This window comes from Diospyros lotus, chromosome 15 (genome assembly GCF_014633365.1).
Source record: "Diospyros lotus cultivar Yz01 chromosome 15, ASM1463336v1, whole genome shotgun sequence".
Taxonomy (NCBI): domain Eukaryota; kingdom Viridiplantae; phylum Streptophyta; class Magnoliopsida; order Ericales; family Ebenaceae; genus Diospyros; species Diospyros lotus.
Genome location: NC_068352.1, coordinates 30,429,983 through 30,444,678, shown reverse-complemented (window position 1 = coordinate 30,444,678; position 14,696 = coordinate 30,429,983). Strand labels below are relative to the sequence as shown.

The window sequence follows — 14,696 nt, the reverse complement described above, 5'->3', positions numbered from 1 at the left end:
ATGTCACTGTGTGAGTCCAAAAATTACAAGTTTGGAGGTCCATACACTAAGATTAGTAGATTACTCTCACTTCAAGTCTCAAACATTATCACCAAACTATAACAAAATTTAAAGTCTAAACTTACAGTCTCAAACCAGCAATAAATCCAACTCCTAGTACCATTAGTGAGATGCTTTGTGCTTAGTTGGGTCCCATCCTCAAGCTTTGAGGATGCCCACTAGCATAGCATCCTCATTTGAAGTGAACAGATAATGCATCTTTTGATGGAGAATAAATGTGAAAACTCAAGCCAACAATAGATAAGTACTGAACTAACTATACAAAGGTTACTTTTTGATTAAATATGAGAGTCAATGGACAGTTTAAGTCACAATGTTAGGGTGTGTCTTGGAATGTTAACAATGATTAACGTGAAATATTGGTAGAATTTATGTCAATCTCAGAAAGAAAAGAAAAGATTGACGCAGACTTGAAGTCACCAAACTCATCTTAGGAAGCGAAACAAGAAATTAGACACTTCGATTTGCATATAAATATCATTTGAGATTCAAACTTACTCGTCTATTGGAGAAGGAAAAACATGAGTAAAACCTGGCTGATAAGTGTCGGTGGGGTCAGAGACTGACTATAAATAAGTGGGTTGAAAGGAGAGGGGGAGGCCATCTTCATCGACGTCTGCCATTATCTGCACTGTCCAAATCCATAGAGCCTTCTTAGGATCGCATGAATCGCCCTCCATAACAAGCCTCCGTCTCTAAAATTTTGGATAGTTCCAGCAATTCAGCTCACTTGTGTTTAGTCTAAACAATCTTTATATCAGTTCCTTGTAGCTCAACCCTGTAAGTCTCTCTCTCTCTCTCTCTCTCTCTCTCTCTCTCTCTTCTTCTTCTTCCTTCTAAAATTGGTTCTTTCTGGTGCATTTTCTGTGTTTTAGGTTGCAAAAGAACATGATTTGGATCAGATCTCAGATCTCAGTCTGTTTGTTTCTTTATTTTCTGTTTTTTGGGCTCTTCTCCATGTTTTATTTTTCCGTTTTTCTTGATTCTTCGCCCCTTTTGTTTTTTCGTTGCTTGTAATCTTCATGGTCTGGCTATGGAAGATAGTTATTATGTTCGATGGGCTGACTAATGGATGGATCTCCATATTTGGATTTAGTTTTCCTTTCCAGAAGCATTTTGGGTAGACTAGGTAATTGATCCCATTTCCAGAAACCCTTATGCTTCCTATGGATATGGAGATGTTCCTCTACATGGAATCCAATTTCACAGTTTTGGGTTTTGATAATTGGATATCTGTAGATGAACTGACACACTCAAGTGTCTCTTCTGGGATCTTCCTGTTTTTGCCAATACTGCTATCTTTATTCCTTTGCGCTCCTCATATGCATGTCTGTGTGTAGATATGTTGTATATTTTGTACTTATTTTACACATGTTTTATTTATGTATTTAGGCTCCCAGTTCACAATTAGCCTCTCAGGAATTGAATGTTTGCAGTTTATCACGATGGAGGATCTATGGGTGAGGAAAAGAGAGGGCTTTAACCCATTGTAAAGTTTGATAGTGAATTAATCAAAGAGAGAAAAAAGACCATGAGAAAGATTACACTTTGCTTGTACATAGGTCTTCTACAGAGTACCTACCAATAACAGGCTGTTTCAGTTCACCAGTTTATCATCACTTCTTGATGGTCCAAAATGAATTGATTTGACGTTTTAGTTCACCGGTTTGTGGTCACTTTTTTATGCATCAAGTTCCATTATTGTTATTTCTCACCATTTTTTGTTTTTAGATCCTTTTACCATTTGTTCCATTCGCAATGGATCTCCGTGCCTCTCTGTGACTGAGCGAGATTATTAAGGTTTGAGCTTCTTGTGCTAACTATGTTTCAACTGGTATTAAGGTCTGAACTAATACCTGTTCTTAAGGTTTGAGATTATTAAGGTTCAAGTTTCTTCTGTTAACCATGTTTCGGCATAACAAAGTCTTTCATCGTCGAGCCAGGGTCGGGGTGGGGATCTTTGTCATAGAGTTCATACTCTCTTGTGATGCCATTTTCAGCTGCTATTTTCTTTTTATTTGTATTTTGGCTGGAAATTGCATTTTATTTTCAGTTGGGAAACTCTGGAAGATAAAAGACACGTTTGAATTCCCGTTCTGAATGATCTTTTTGCTTCGAATTTACTTCTCTGGAACCTCGAAAAGTGGGGCTTGCGTTTCATTTTAATGAACCATGTTTCTTGTTTTGCTCTGCTTAGTGTTTATTTTCAGACTTATGTTAAGCTCCCCAGATCAAACAACATGGAGGATTTTAGAATTGTGATGCCAACCCTCATTTTTCTTCTATAATAGAAGGCAAAGAAGAAGAGAACTCCTGAGAAAGGAACATTCTAGAAAAAGTACAGAATCACTTATAAATGGAACATGTAAGCACAAGTAAGGATCATAAATGAAAACTATTTTTGAAATCAGAAATGAAAATGACCTTTCGATGCTGTTTCATTTCAAAATTCTTGAAGAACGTTACGTTCAAAAGTCTGTATCTTCTAAAATCATGTAGGAGTAGCCAAAATAGATCTACATGAAACAATTGTTGGGGAAGATAGTGAATCCCTGGCCTTTTGTGGATTTCCTCCTAGCTTTGTTTGCATTTAGACCTCGAAACCATTTTGGTTAAGAGTTAACTGTTTAATTTCTTTAATTAGGTTTCAATCAAACATGGGTCTCTCTCCTTATCCCACTCCAGCTGATGTAGGAGTGCTCGGCATACTTCTGGTAAACACAGCCATATCCATCTCCATTGTCAAAGACATAGTCCTTTCAATCCTTCACGTAGTGGGCATCCGCATCACATCATCAGAAGAGTATTCCATTGAGAGCCCAGCAGATGTGTATGAATGCCGGAGAAACCCCTCGGAGGCCTATACAGAGGAGTTCCATAGCCAAACCCCAGCACTTCAGTTCAACATCGGAGACCACCAACCCGAACAGGAGTGCTCGGTTTGCCTAACAGAGTTCGAACCCAATGAAGAGATAAATCACCTCCTCTGCGGCCATGTTTTCCATAGAACCTGCTTGGAGAAGTGGTTGAAGTACTGGAATGTCACTTGCCCTCTTTGCAGGACCCCTCTGATGCCCCAGGAAGAGGAAGATACTGCCCCGATGTGATAGTTCTCACAGAATGATGCTCCTGAACGAACTCAACTTGTATAGTAGGGTAGTGTACAGATAGTTTACAAGAATGCATGCGGGTTAGACCTGTGTTTATGTGCCGGTTTTGTATGTGTGGCTTAATGACTTTCCCTCGGTGACCAAATTTACATTGTACATATTTCACAAGGTTTATGATGCTCTATGCATCTCTGAGCTTAGGCTTTATGGATATAGTTTGTTCCTCTTTGTGCTTATTCTGATGCTGCATCTTCTAATTCATTACAGCTCTGTTTTGCCTGTTTTAATTGAACCCCCAGATGGGATTTGATGGTTTCTTCATTGTTGAGACAGTTAGATCAGATGAATCTTCATGCTGAATCGCAGATTAGAGACCAGTCTTCAGCAAACCATTGCCATCTTTGATCATTGAGTTGCAGCCCAAAGAATCGGTCTTCGACCCCTTGGATTTTGGCAGCCCATTTTATAGTTTCACAATATGAACTGTTCTGCCATAGCTATCTCATGAATTTTTTTCATATAAAGTTAGCGTTTGAACTTTATCCATCATTCCCTCACTAGAGGGTGAGCATCCATCGTAAAATTTTTGTCATTTTTTTTGTGCATATATTTGTTTTGTCAATTTGATTTTTAAAAATTAATTAACATTATGAATATCCTGTTACCAACCTTGTAACACCTTTAACTCGATCGGGGTAAGGTAAGGTGTTGACTGTCAATCTTTAGCCATATTCTGATCTAACGCCTTATTGAGGTATCTCCAATACTTTGTTTATGAACAACAAAAATGTTTCCAGAAAGCAATGAAGGATGAAGCTTGCACAAATTGGCAGAAGCAGCGTCAACTACAATAGGCCATGTTATTCCTACATACATATTGCAGAGCAGCCATGAACTGCGGATGCTTCCAGCCATGGAGATGGCTCATTGCGCGTCGCAAACTCCAGACTGCTTGCTGCCCAGCTCGGAGAGCTTGGAGCCGACGGAGATGCTGCTGCGCGACAGGCCTGAATTCCGGTGATATCTGCAGCGAAAGGAGCCGGCGTGCGTGGTCGGCGAGCACAGGCAGTTGTGTTTCGCACTGGCTGACTTCCTCAGAGCTGTGGGAGATGAAGGTGTTGAGGATGCCATTGTTGTCCTCTTCACCTCATCTATGTCTATGGGTGGTAAAACCATGTTTTCTTTCTTGGGCATTTTCTCCATCCTTGCTCTGGATTCAGCTGAGCAGAGAGAGTTAAACATCACACATTGTTCAAACTTCAAATCAACAGTAAACAGACTGATAACGATCAAGCATGGATCATATTTGCAAGCGACCTTCTCTTCTTACAAACTGGCTGTTTTTATATCACAAATTTGAAAAAAAAATGAAGCAGATTTTACATTGTTCTTGGCAAGTATGAAGAAATAGATCTAATTAACAAAAAATGCATCACTCATGCATCTTTGAAGGATAAGAGAACTACTCTTAAATTCTCATATTTTTGGAGAAAAGAAGGAAACGGATAAAACCATGAATTTAGAACAAAAGAAATCATTAGGGATTGATGAAAATTCACCTTAGATTTCAATATGTATCACCTTTATCTTCTATAGATTTTTCGCTTGGCTAAATGAAAAGTTTGATGAAAAGAGAGAGAGAAAATGGGTAAGAAACTGATTAGCAGAAGATTTAGGAATTTGATTTTGTCTTCTCTGATCTCTACCAAGTCAGAGGTTGCTACTTGATCGGGCTAGTCTTCTAAGTCTGGTTTGATTTTGCACCACAAAAATGAGTTTACTATTATGGAAAATTAACGAATCTAAAGGCAAGTAATTATCCTATAATTAGTCTTTAATTTTAGCAAAAGTAATATTTTTTATTCTAAAAAACTCACTTTATAAAAATTGAAAAAAATATTATATTTACACATATTTCTTCTATTGTGAAGAGGTTTCTCAATTCTCCTTAGGTCACAATAAATATTTAATGATTAACCAACACTGTCTTTATTTTCTATGAATTTTTTTATTTGGCACAATGAAAAATTTGATAAAAAGAGAGAAAATAGACAAGAAATTGATCAACACAAGATTTAGAAACTTGATTTTTTTTTCTTTTCTTATCGCTATTAAGTCGGAGGTTGCTACTTGACCAAGTTAGTCTTCCAAGTCTGTTTTGATTTTACACCACAACAATGAGTTTACAGTTATAAAAAATTAATGAATTTAAAGGCGAATAATTATCCTATAATTAGACTTCAATTTGAGTAAAAGTAATATTTCTTATTATAGAGACTCTCACTTTATAAAGATTACAAAATATATATTATATTTATACATTGTTTCCCTATTATAAAGAGGTTTCTCAACTCAAAACTCATAATTTCTTCGATTATAAAGAGATTCCCCCAATTGGAGACCTAATTTCTTCTATTGTAAAGAGGTTCCCCAACTCGAGGCCCCTTTTGATTACGAAGAAGCAGAACTCTCCCTTTCTCAAAAATTTAAAGGGGAGAGAAATGGAATGCTTCGTCCATTTTGTTCATCTGAGCAAACCCTTCTGAGAGAAATATGAAGTCAAGGCTTTGGGAGAAATACGAAGCAAAACGGCAAATAGGGACCGCTAGAACAAGCGAACAACACCACCCCAATTTAACGGCTATTACAGGGAGCATGAGATCAAGATCAAACACAATAAATCATGAACATCGGACCTCAAAATCTCGAACAAATTTCCGAGTTTGATATGGATTTGACAAAATAAAAGGCCAAATAAAGGTGTTGAGACTAAGCTTTTAACAATCTTACTAGCCATCATCACAAACTTGATTAGTTGTGCTGCACCTCCTAGAATTAGAGACTAAATTGTACATGTGAAAGTACCACAATTTTTACAAGTTCACAGCAAGATTTACAGTGCCCAACGAGGTCAAGAAAATCACCTCAAGAGCAAGGATCTACCAGCCACTAAGATCTACCTTTCAGTATCGACTCTACGCATCCTTAGCCGCGGTGTAGATTATGATCAAGATGGCCACGAGAGCAAGAGTCTTCACCCGACAAAACAGAATGTAAGTTCAGCTCAAAGTGCCCAGCTTTCGGCATATATTTAAGCCGGCTTCTTACTTAGCTGTAATTCTTCAAAATAAGGATTCCTCATTTAGATGGAAAATCTGAAGGTGTGCAGGATGCAGCCCTCAGCTGGATTCGGCTCATGCTAAGCTCCATACTTCTGTGAACCATGTCTTGCAGTAACCTCTTAGCAGTTTCAGCAGCTTTATCTGATCCATCTACCCGCACGGCGATGTCATACACAATTCTTTGCATTACAGAAGGAGCCAATCTCTTTTCAGGAGGAGAATCTCTAAGCAAGTCTAAGAGTGTCCGAGCTCTCTCCTGACCTTCGGGTGTACCCTCTGCAGTTAGTCGTAAAAGACCTGGTATTGCACCTTCTTTAAGTATGAGTTCTCGATACTTACTTCTGCAGCTTTGACATAAAGTGAGTAAAGCCCCAACAGCATGCTCAGTGCTCACAAGAGATCCATCTTCAACCGTCTCTACAAGAGTTAAAATCCCTCCTCCTGTACTTGATATAGCTAACCTTCCCTCCTCGGTTTTGGAAAGTATTTCAAGTAGGGCAGTAGTCTTCTCAGCAAACTTGGAATATTTCTTGCATTCTTTAAGGAGGTTGATGAGAGGAGAGACTGCTTTTGCATCAAGGTTGACAGTTGGGCTATCTGAACCTACAGACAGATTGTGGAGAGCGGTGACAGCATCAACTCTTCCTTGAGTACTTCCTGAACTGAGGATCTGAACGAGAAGAGGCACAGCTCCAGAAGCTGCGATTGTTGGCTTGTTAGGTTCAGCAGCTGAAAGTGTTAAAGTTGCAGCAGTTGCCAAGTCTCTTAAACTGCTGTCTTGGGATTTTAGTAGCTCAACAAGATGGGGGATGGCACCAGATGTCACTATCTTGATCTTGTTTCTGATAATAAATGAATGGAAACAATTGCATGAGATTCACCATATACAAAAAGTAACTCAATAAAACAGGGAAAAAAATGAGAAAATGGGTAACAAGACAGCACAAAGAAGAAGAAAGAGATGAGAGCATAAAACAGATATGACAAATATGTTTATATGTGATTAAGACAGAACAATGACAATGTACCTCAGTTAATTCTTATTCAATGATGAACAAGACACGAGAGTTAAATTTAACTTCTGTTTCACTCTTATCTCCATTTTATCTTCTGTATTTGCAGGTGTTTCTACTCAATTTTGTTTGATAAAATTGACCAGAACCCAAATACAAGATAAATTGAAATAAATGAGATAAATAGACAGAAAACACATTTCAAATATAATCGAACGAAATAAAGTAACACAGAAAACAAGCTTTTGGTTGCTAAAGATATTTTTGTGGGATAATTGCATAATAATACGTTGACATCCTTCAAGCAACTTGAATTCAGTAAGAATAACATTACCAAAATTATAACAATTCAATTGTTGCCAAGGAACATTACTTTTCATAGACAAGACAGCTGAAACGGGATAGATAGAGGGAATACACCCATGTATTTTCCAATTTCCATCAGCTCCGCAACCACATAGTATCACATCACTACCAGCACATGCATAAAGGTTTTTTTTTTTTTATCTTCTCTTTCAACATTACCATCAGAGGAGGAATCAACAACAACAACAACATATCCAGCCTTTATCCCACTATGTGGGGTCGGCTACATGAATTCTAGACTTTTATGTGGGTTACGCCCCAACAGATAGTTTGTCTAGAATTCATATTTGGATCCGACTAGGTTTTACGCTGACTGTCGGCTACCTAACTCAACCCTCCTCCTTTATCCGAACTTGGGACCGGCAATGGATAACATCTTCGGGCGGAATAATGATGAAATGAAGTTTCAACACCATCTTCATATGGAGAAGTTTCATAAGATGGTGGTGAATAAAGATAATTGATATAGTTGTGTTCCATCACTTAGTTGACATGGTGAAACCAACAAATACAGTATGAAAACACAACAGTCAAAGGAGGAATCAAATAAACAAAATAATATCAACAAGAATAGCAAGAATAAAATCAACTTTTCACTTCCTTCTTTTCCATTATTCCATGATTAGTAACTGCTTTAGAAACTTAAAGTGGCATCTACTTTGGGATTGTCATTTATGTAATAATTGCTAGAGCTTGGAAGACTTTGAAGTGGTCTGGTTACCGCATGTGGAATTTTCAGCATCTTTTGTGCCTCTGAAGCTTAGCAAGAATCCCTACTAACTCCCATAGTGAGGTCAGTGGAAGCATTGAGATTCCGCCCTAAATTTGCAATCACTTACTTCTCATTTGTCTCATTTTGTGTTCTTACTCTAAATTGTTATCTTTTTTTTTTTTTTTTTTGGGGGGGGGGGGGGAGGATGATGTATAATACATGTGTAATTCAATAGCCATAGAGATTTCCAATCCTATGAACTACAAAATAATCAGGCTGCATTTTGAGAAAACCTTTTAACAAAGATGTCATGTCAGGCAACTGCCATAATTCCAGACTTTTTAATAAGTATGCCATAATGCTAGATTATCAGATAAATATGGAAGCCAAAATTCTTTTAGAGGAGAAGCTTACCACTGTAAGTAATACAGTATACAAACAACTAGTAGGCTTGATCCAAATCTTCTGTGAAATATTTTTTTTCCCAAGTTCGTGTCAAACATTTTGATTCAGAGAATTTAAACTGTTGCACATACACCAAGAAACTAATTTAAAAAGGGAAAGAAATATAGCAATCAATAATAATCGATACATTAATATTGAAGATACTATCAAGAAAGGAAACCAATTCCTCAAGATACAACTAGGGAGAGCAGAAGGGTCTTCAAAGCTTAACATGCAAAGTTTCGCCAATACTGAATACATTGGAAAAAATGATCCTTTTATTCCTAATTTCGTACTCAAGCATACTTTTACACAGGAAAAGTTAACTACCCAAGGAAGCAAACATAGGCAGTCATTGATTGGTGGTGGTTCATGTTAAAGGGTAGCGGTTAATTAGTGAATGAACTCTTCCAACATAGCTCAGTTGCTAGAGAGGTGTGAAATTTTGTTTATAGCATCTTGGGTATGTGGTGGGTTATGCTAATTCCCACATTGAATTATTGCATGTTTCTGAAGATGAAGTAGTCCATGGAATGCCAGCATAGAGTTTGGGCGTCACTTCCATTTTGTATTTTGTGGTGCATATGGCACAAAAAAACACAAGAGCTTTCAAGAGTGTCGGACATTCTCTTTTGTATTTGAAGGGATAAATTCTTTCATCATTTTTTTTTTTTTTGGCTAGGTAAAAAAGGAGGGATTAATATTCATTCTTTTTCAACTGATCAAGTGTAGTCTCCTTTTTGTATGGCACTTTGTCATTTATTGATGATTTACTAGTTCTTCATTGAGGATAGTGTGAGCTTCTGTTGCCCACCAGTATCTTGAACCAGGTTCACCCTTTTCAAAGTGTTTTTTGAGTTATCTACGTCATTATTTATCAATATATGTGGATATATATATATATATATATATCTGACTTTAGGCTAAATTCCATTATGTGGATTAGGGCCCCATGAATTTGATTTTAACTGCTTGAATCACTATAAGGTTAAAATAACAAGAGTTGAAAGCTAGTAAACGAAGGATCAATATTCATTCTGATGTGTTGTCTGGTCATCATAGAAATCAAAATGTTCTAAAAACATTTTGAGAACAAAAGAGAAACAGAAAAAGATTCAAAAACGTGTAGAAGTACTTGGAAACAGAAACAATATTTGTGTACATGTTCATATGAGCTTAACAAACAAAAACAATAACAATAATCACAAGCCTTAATCCAACAACAACAATCACTAGCCTCAATCCCACTAGGTGCAACCAGTTACATGAATTATAGACTTTTGGCCATCTCTATCCATGGCCATGTCCTCTCTGTAAGGCCATTATTTCCTATGTGAAGTTAAAGAATTTCCCATCAGTCTTCAACTCCCTCTTTTGCTACAAACTTTTTCTATTTCATCTGCTCACCTCATAGGTGCATTCATTGGTCCTCTTTTCACGTGTTCATGCAATCTTAGTTGTAACCCTCATATATTATCTTCAATAACTGAATAATTAAACACTTTTTAAGAGTGAACCTTGGTAGCAATAGTAAGATTGCTCCTTTAAAACTGGAAGGTCACAGATCCAGTTGTGGAACAGCCTATTTTCCATAAAAAAAAAAAATTATAAGGCCTTATATATTGATTATTCAAACACTTTCTCTGACCCAAATTATGATTTGTTTCCTTTGAAATTAAGTGTTCTCTCTTAAAGGGTCATCTTCAAATTAAATCCATTGTCTCAATTATATTATAGTTGTTCCATTGCATACTCCTTCCCATGCATGTTTTCCTTTTAATTTTAGCAACCAACAAAGCCTTCCAAAATCAAAATTTTAAAATCGATGGCCCATATGCAAAGCTAGCTTCCAAACTTTCCTTAGAGGTTGAGGCTTGAGCATTCATATTAAGAAAAAGTTCCATTACCCTCTGCAGGATTGATTTCCTGTTTCAATAAGATTGTACCCCAACGTATTTGCATAACCTGCATATAGTTTCACCATAACTTCCCACTCCTTTTCCAATCTAGCTATTCACACTAATCTAGCTCATTGTTCTACCATTCATGAAGAGCTTGACTAGCATCATACTTGAAATAAATCCTAAGTCAAACTTCATAAATATTCAATACACAGAGAATCCAAATATAAAATGTTGAGATTAAATACTTTAGAGATATGGAAAATAAGTAAGAAACAAACATCAAAATGATGTATTTTACTTGCGGATAAACCAAAGCAACAACTAATCATTCCTTCATAGAAACATATAGCCCTTTCACAAAACACTACAACTACTAATATCATGCAAATAGAAGTCCCATGTATCTTTTTATCTAGAGTTTCATCCTCCTGTATATGTGGTTTGTAAGAAATGATTCTGGTCCTTTGGGTCCAAAAACAAGAAACCCTAGGATTAAATAACCATATTTCTTCCCTTTTAAGGCCATTCCGCAGTATTTGAACAGAAGCATGCAACAACAAAGATTATGAAATCAATAGATCATATCCGTAAAGGTCTAAATTATCTAGGGAAATCAAACAAAACTATGATTTTTCCAAAAAAAAAAATCCAAGCCAACACTTTTAACATTTTTAACCAGAAAAAGGAACACAGCCCTAATCCCTTCATTTTCTTTTCCTCTCCAAACAACATACCAAGCCTTTATCCCATTATATTGATAGGCTACATGAAATCCAATTCTTCAGCCATTTCTATCTATAGCCTTATCTTGTGTAAGGCACGCAACTAATAAATCTAAGCGCCTCTCGCCAAGTTTCCCCTACCTCTTTTCCTAAATACTTTCTTACTCTAAAGGTGAGTTATTTATGGGGTGTGTGTGTGTGTGTGTATCGGGGAGAAACATCAAAATTCCAGAATTAGCAGAACCAGGTCGTTTCCTTCCTTTTTCGCGGCATCCAAACAGAAGCGTTTAACGCAACAGGAACAACGATTTTGAATATGAGAGTGAGACTACTACTGAGAACTAACCTTTCGTTCCTAGCGGCGAGATTGAGGAGAGCAAGGAGGGAGGCCTCGCGGGCAGCAAGGCTGGCATAGGCGAGCATCGAAACCAGAGGCTGAATCACTCCGGCGGCGGCGAACTTGGAACGGGTCTTGGCGGAGGAGAAGGACTTCCGGACGAGCTTCCTGACGGCTCTGGCGGCTTGAATCTTGGCATCGAGATCGTCACCGCCATCAATGAGCTTCTCCGCCACCTCCTCAATTAGGGTTTTCTTCTCGCCTTCGCACATTTCCTCATCCTTCTCCTCCATCACTGCCTCTTCCTCCTCCATTTCCCCCTTTCTCTTCCCTCTGATATATGTACGTGTTTATCTATATACATACATATAGTCACTGGACAGGACCCACCTTTTTTTTTTTTTTTTTTCCAATGTAGAAGGTTAAATATTGTTAATAAAATTAGGTTTTGTAAGTTTAATTCGACATATTAGGAAATGCTTAGTGTGCGTTCTTTTTATTTTTTAATTTTTAATTTTGAGTTTTGAATTTATTTTCAATTTTCTGTTTTGGTAATCTATTTTTAGAAAATTAAAAACACGTTCTCTTTATCATTTTGAAAAATTATTTCTCAAAATAAAAAATTCGTTTTTTTTTATTTTAAAAATAAATTTTTAATAATATTTTATTTAATAAATTTAATTATTTAGTAAATTAAAAATATTTAATATTTATAAATTATTAAAAAAATCTACATTTTAAAGTTAATAAATTTTGAAATACTTTTTTATTATAATAATAAAATATGAATAAATAAATAAATAAATTTGAGTTTTGAGTTTGTTTTGGATAAAAATACTCAAAATAATTTTTTGTTGTTTTGACTTTTTTTTTATAATTTTTTTTATTTTCAAAAATATATTTTTAAAAACAACAAAGAGAACGCATTTTCATTATTTTAGAAAATTAAAAATTAAAAATAACTTGAAAACAGCAAAAAAAATGCAACTTTAGATTTTTGTTAGAATTTGATTCTTGTTAAGCCATCATTTTGGGACACAATTTTTTTCAAATAAAATAATAATTTTAAAATAAATTAATAAGAGAGTTTCAATACTAACATCATCCATTTTTATTATAATAAGATTTATGAATATTTAAATAAAATTATATTTTTTTTTATGTTTAAAAGGATAGGTTTTAATATTAATTCTAAAATTATTTCTACGTGTCCCAAGATAAGAATAAGGTGAGAGATGTTAATATTAATTTTATAATCTATTTTATAATAAATAGATTACAAAATGAAATTGAGGGTCCCCAGAGAGAACCAGATGACTTGAGAGGATAGCTTCCTGTGTGTGGCCCAGAGTTGGTGTCTTGAGAATGAAGGAACCACACAAGTGTAGTTGGGGATAGAGAAATGCACATTAAACATTCTAACATGACACCTAACAATCACCTAAATTTTCAATCAAATTGTTTGATTGATTTATGTTTTCTACCCATTTAATATACTTGGTTTCTGGTTGAATGATTAAGTTGGTTGATTGAGTTGAATTATTGAATTAAATTCTAATCAAAGTTTTGTAATATAAAATTGTTGGCAATGCATGAAAATGACATAATTCAAGTTACTAAAAGTTGACGTGTTTGACAAAAATCGAAAGCTCTCACCCCACAAGCAATCTTTCTTTTTTATTAGAATTTGATTGATCGTTTGTTATAAAATTATTATCATGAATTTAAGAATAAAAGGGTTAATGATATTGTCATTAAAACTTAATAGAAGATATTGTCTAATGGACTATATTTGGGTGTAACAGGAGAAGCTTAGCACTAAATTGGTTCCACCTAACCCAATAAGGCAAGAAGTTGAACCCGATCCTTCTCCAAGGAAATATCTCTTAAAATTCAAATTAACTTTGTTTTTGAAAGGAGAATAAAAAAGGGAGTTAGCTCATGGAAAGAAAGGGAGATGAAATTTGCATTGAAACAGATGTGACTCATGCTGATTCATAAGGCCAGTCTTGTCTCATGAAACTTATGCTGATTCATAAGCCCATTCTTTGTCTTGAGAACACAAGTCAGTCAAGAGCCCCATGAGAAAAAATAAAAAACATGTACTATTATTGGTTTCTTCTTTTACTCTAAACTGAGAGGAGCCACAAGATGAATACAAATAATGAAGCCGAAGTCTTGAATTATTGAAGTATGAAACTGAAAGTGAATACAGAGAAAATTTGTGTCAAATTGTTTCAGCAAAGGCATGAAGAACTTCATTCATCAGAGCCATAAATCTCTCTGATTGCTGTAAGTGAAGGCTGCCATGTCCCCGACTTCTTTCCAGCCCTCTTCTTCACTGCTCCTGGCTGAATACTCTGAATCTTCTTCTTCGAGTTCACCTCAGCATATCCACCCTTTTCGATTGAAACCGAACCCGAACCCGAACGCCAATACTGCTTAGCATCAATGCCAAAGAATCTCACATGTTTAGTAGAGGTTCTGTTCTGTCCCCTCTTTTTCAGGGCAGTACTAGTACTGGGGAAACTAACATTGGTTTCATTGGAGGGGAAGGGAATTTTTGTCTGAGAAACCAACTCAGTCGAGTCACAGGCGACTGGCTGCCGGTGCCAGAGCTTCCTGACGGTCCTCCGGGGGACGAGGAAAAACTTCTGGCCCGGAAGAAGGATCTCCCCAGGCCGGACCAGAGCATTCCGTGGCTTCCTGAAAACATCAGGCCTAGCAAGTATGCAGGAAGGGTTCTTCTGCATAATCCTGGTTGCAGGGACAGCCATGTAGTACCTCTCCACAATCCCACCTGCATGGATGATCATCAAGGCCGACAACCTCGCTTCGGGCCCGGCTGGGGCTGGCGCCGGGGGAACGTGCCCGTGCGACACGGGCTCAAGCTTCTGGGCACCAAA

General features: G+C 36.5%; 2 protein-coding genes across 4 annotated transcripts; one reads left to right on the top strand and one right to left on the bottom strand.

Annotated features, from left to right (window-relative positions):
* Positions 1 to 284: 284 nt before the first annotated feature.
* LOC127792026 (probable E3 ubiquitin-protein ligase XERICO) lies at positions 285 to 3,406 on the top strand. 3 transcript variants are annotated; one of them, XM_052322311.1, is made up of 3 exons: positions 574 to 840; positions 1,792 to 1,860; positions 2,705 to 3,406. In XM_052322311.1, exon 3 carries the CDS (start codon positions 2,718 to 2,720, stop codon positions 3,165 to 3,167), a length of 450 nt encoding a protein of 149 aa, XP_052178271.1. In that variant the 5' UTR covers positions 574 to 840; positions 1,792 to 1,860; positions 2,705 to 2,717; the 3' UTR covers positions 3,168 to 3,406. The 3 variants fall into 3 exon arrangements, 2 of the variants coding, with proteins under 2 accessions (XP_052178271.1, XP_052178270.1); XR_008021045.1 differs by lacking the exons at positions 1,792 to 1,860; positions 2,705 to 3,406 and adding an exon at positions 936 to 1,483 and having other exon boundaries at positions 285 to 840; XM_052322310.1 differs by lacking the exon at positions 1,792 to 1,860 and having other exon boundaries at positions 580 to 840.
* A 2,467-nt stretch (positions 3,407 to 5,873) lies between these two features.
* On the bottom strand, positions 5,874 to 12,119 carry LOC127792446 (U-box domain-containing protein 7). The gene is made up of 2 exons (XM_052322935.1): positions 11,800 to 12,119; positions 5,874 to 7,134 (listed from the first exon to the last, which is right to left on the bottom strand). The coding sequence occupies exons 1-2, from the start codon at positions 12,102 to 12,104 to the stop codon at positions 6,309 to 6,311; spliced, it is 1,131 nt and encodes a 376-aa protein (XP_052178895.1). The 5' UTR covers positions 12,105 to 12,119; the 3' UTR covers positions 5,874 to 6,308.
* Between the last annotated feature and the right edge of the window lie 2,577 nt (positions 12,120 to 14,696).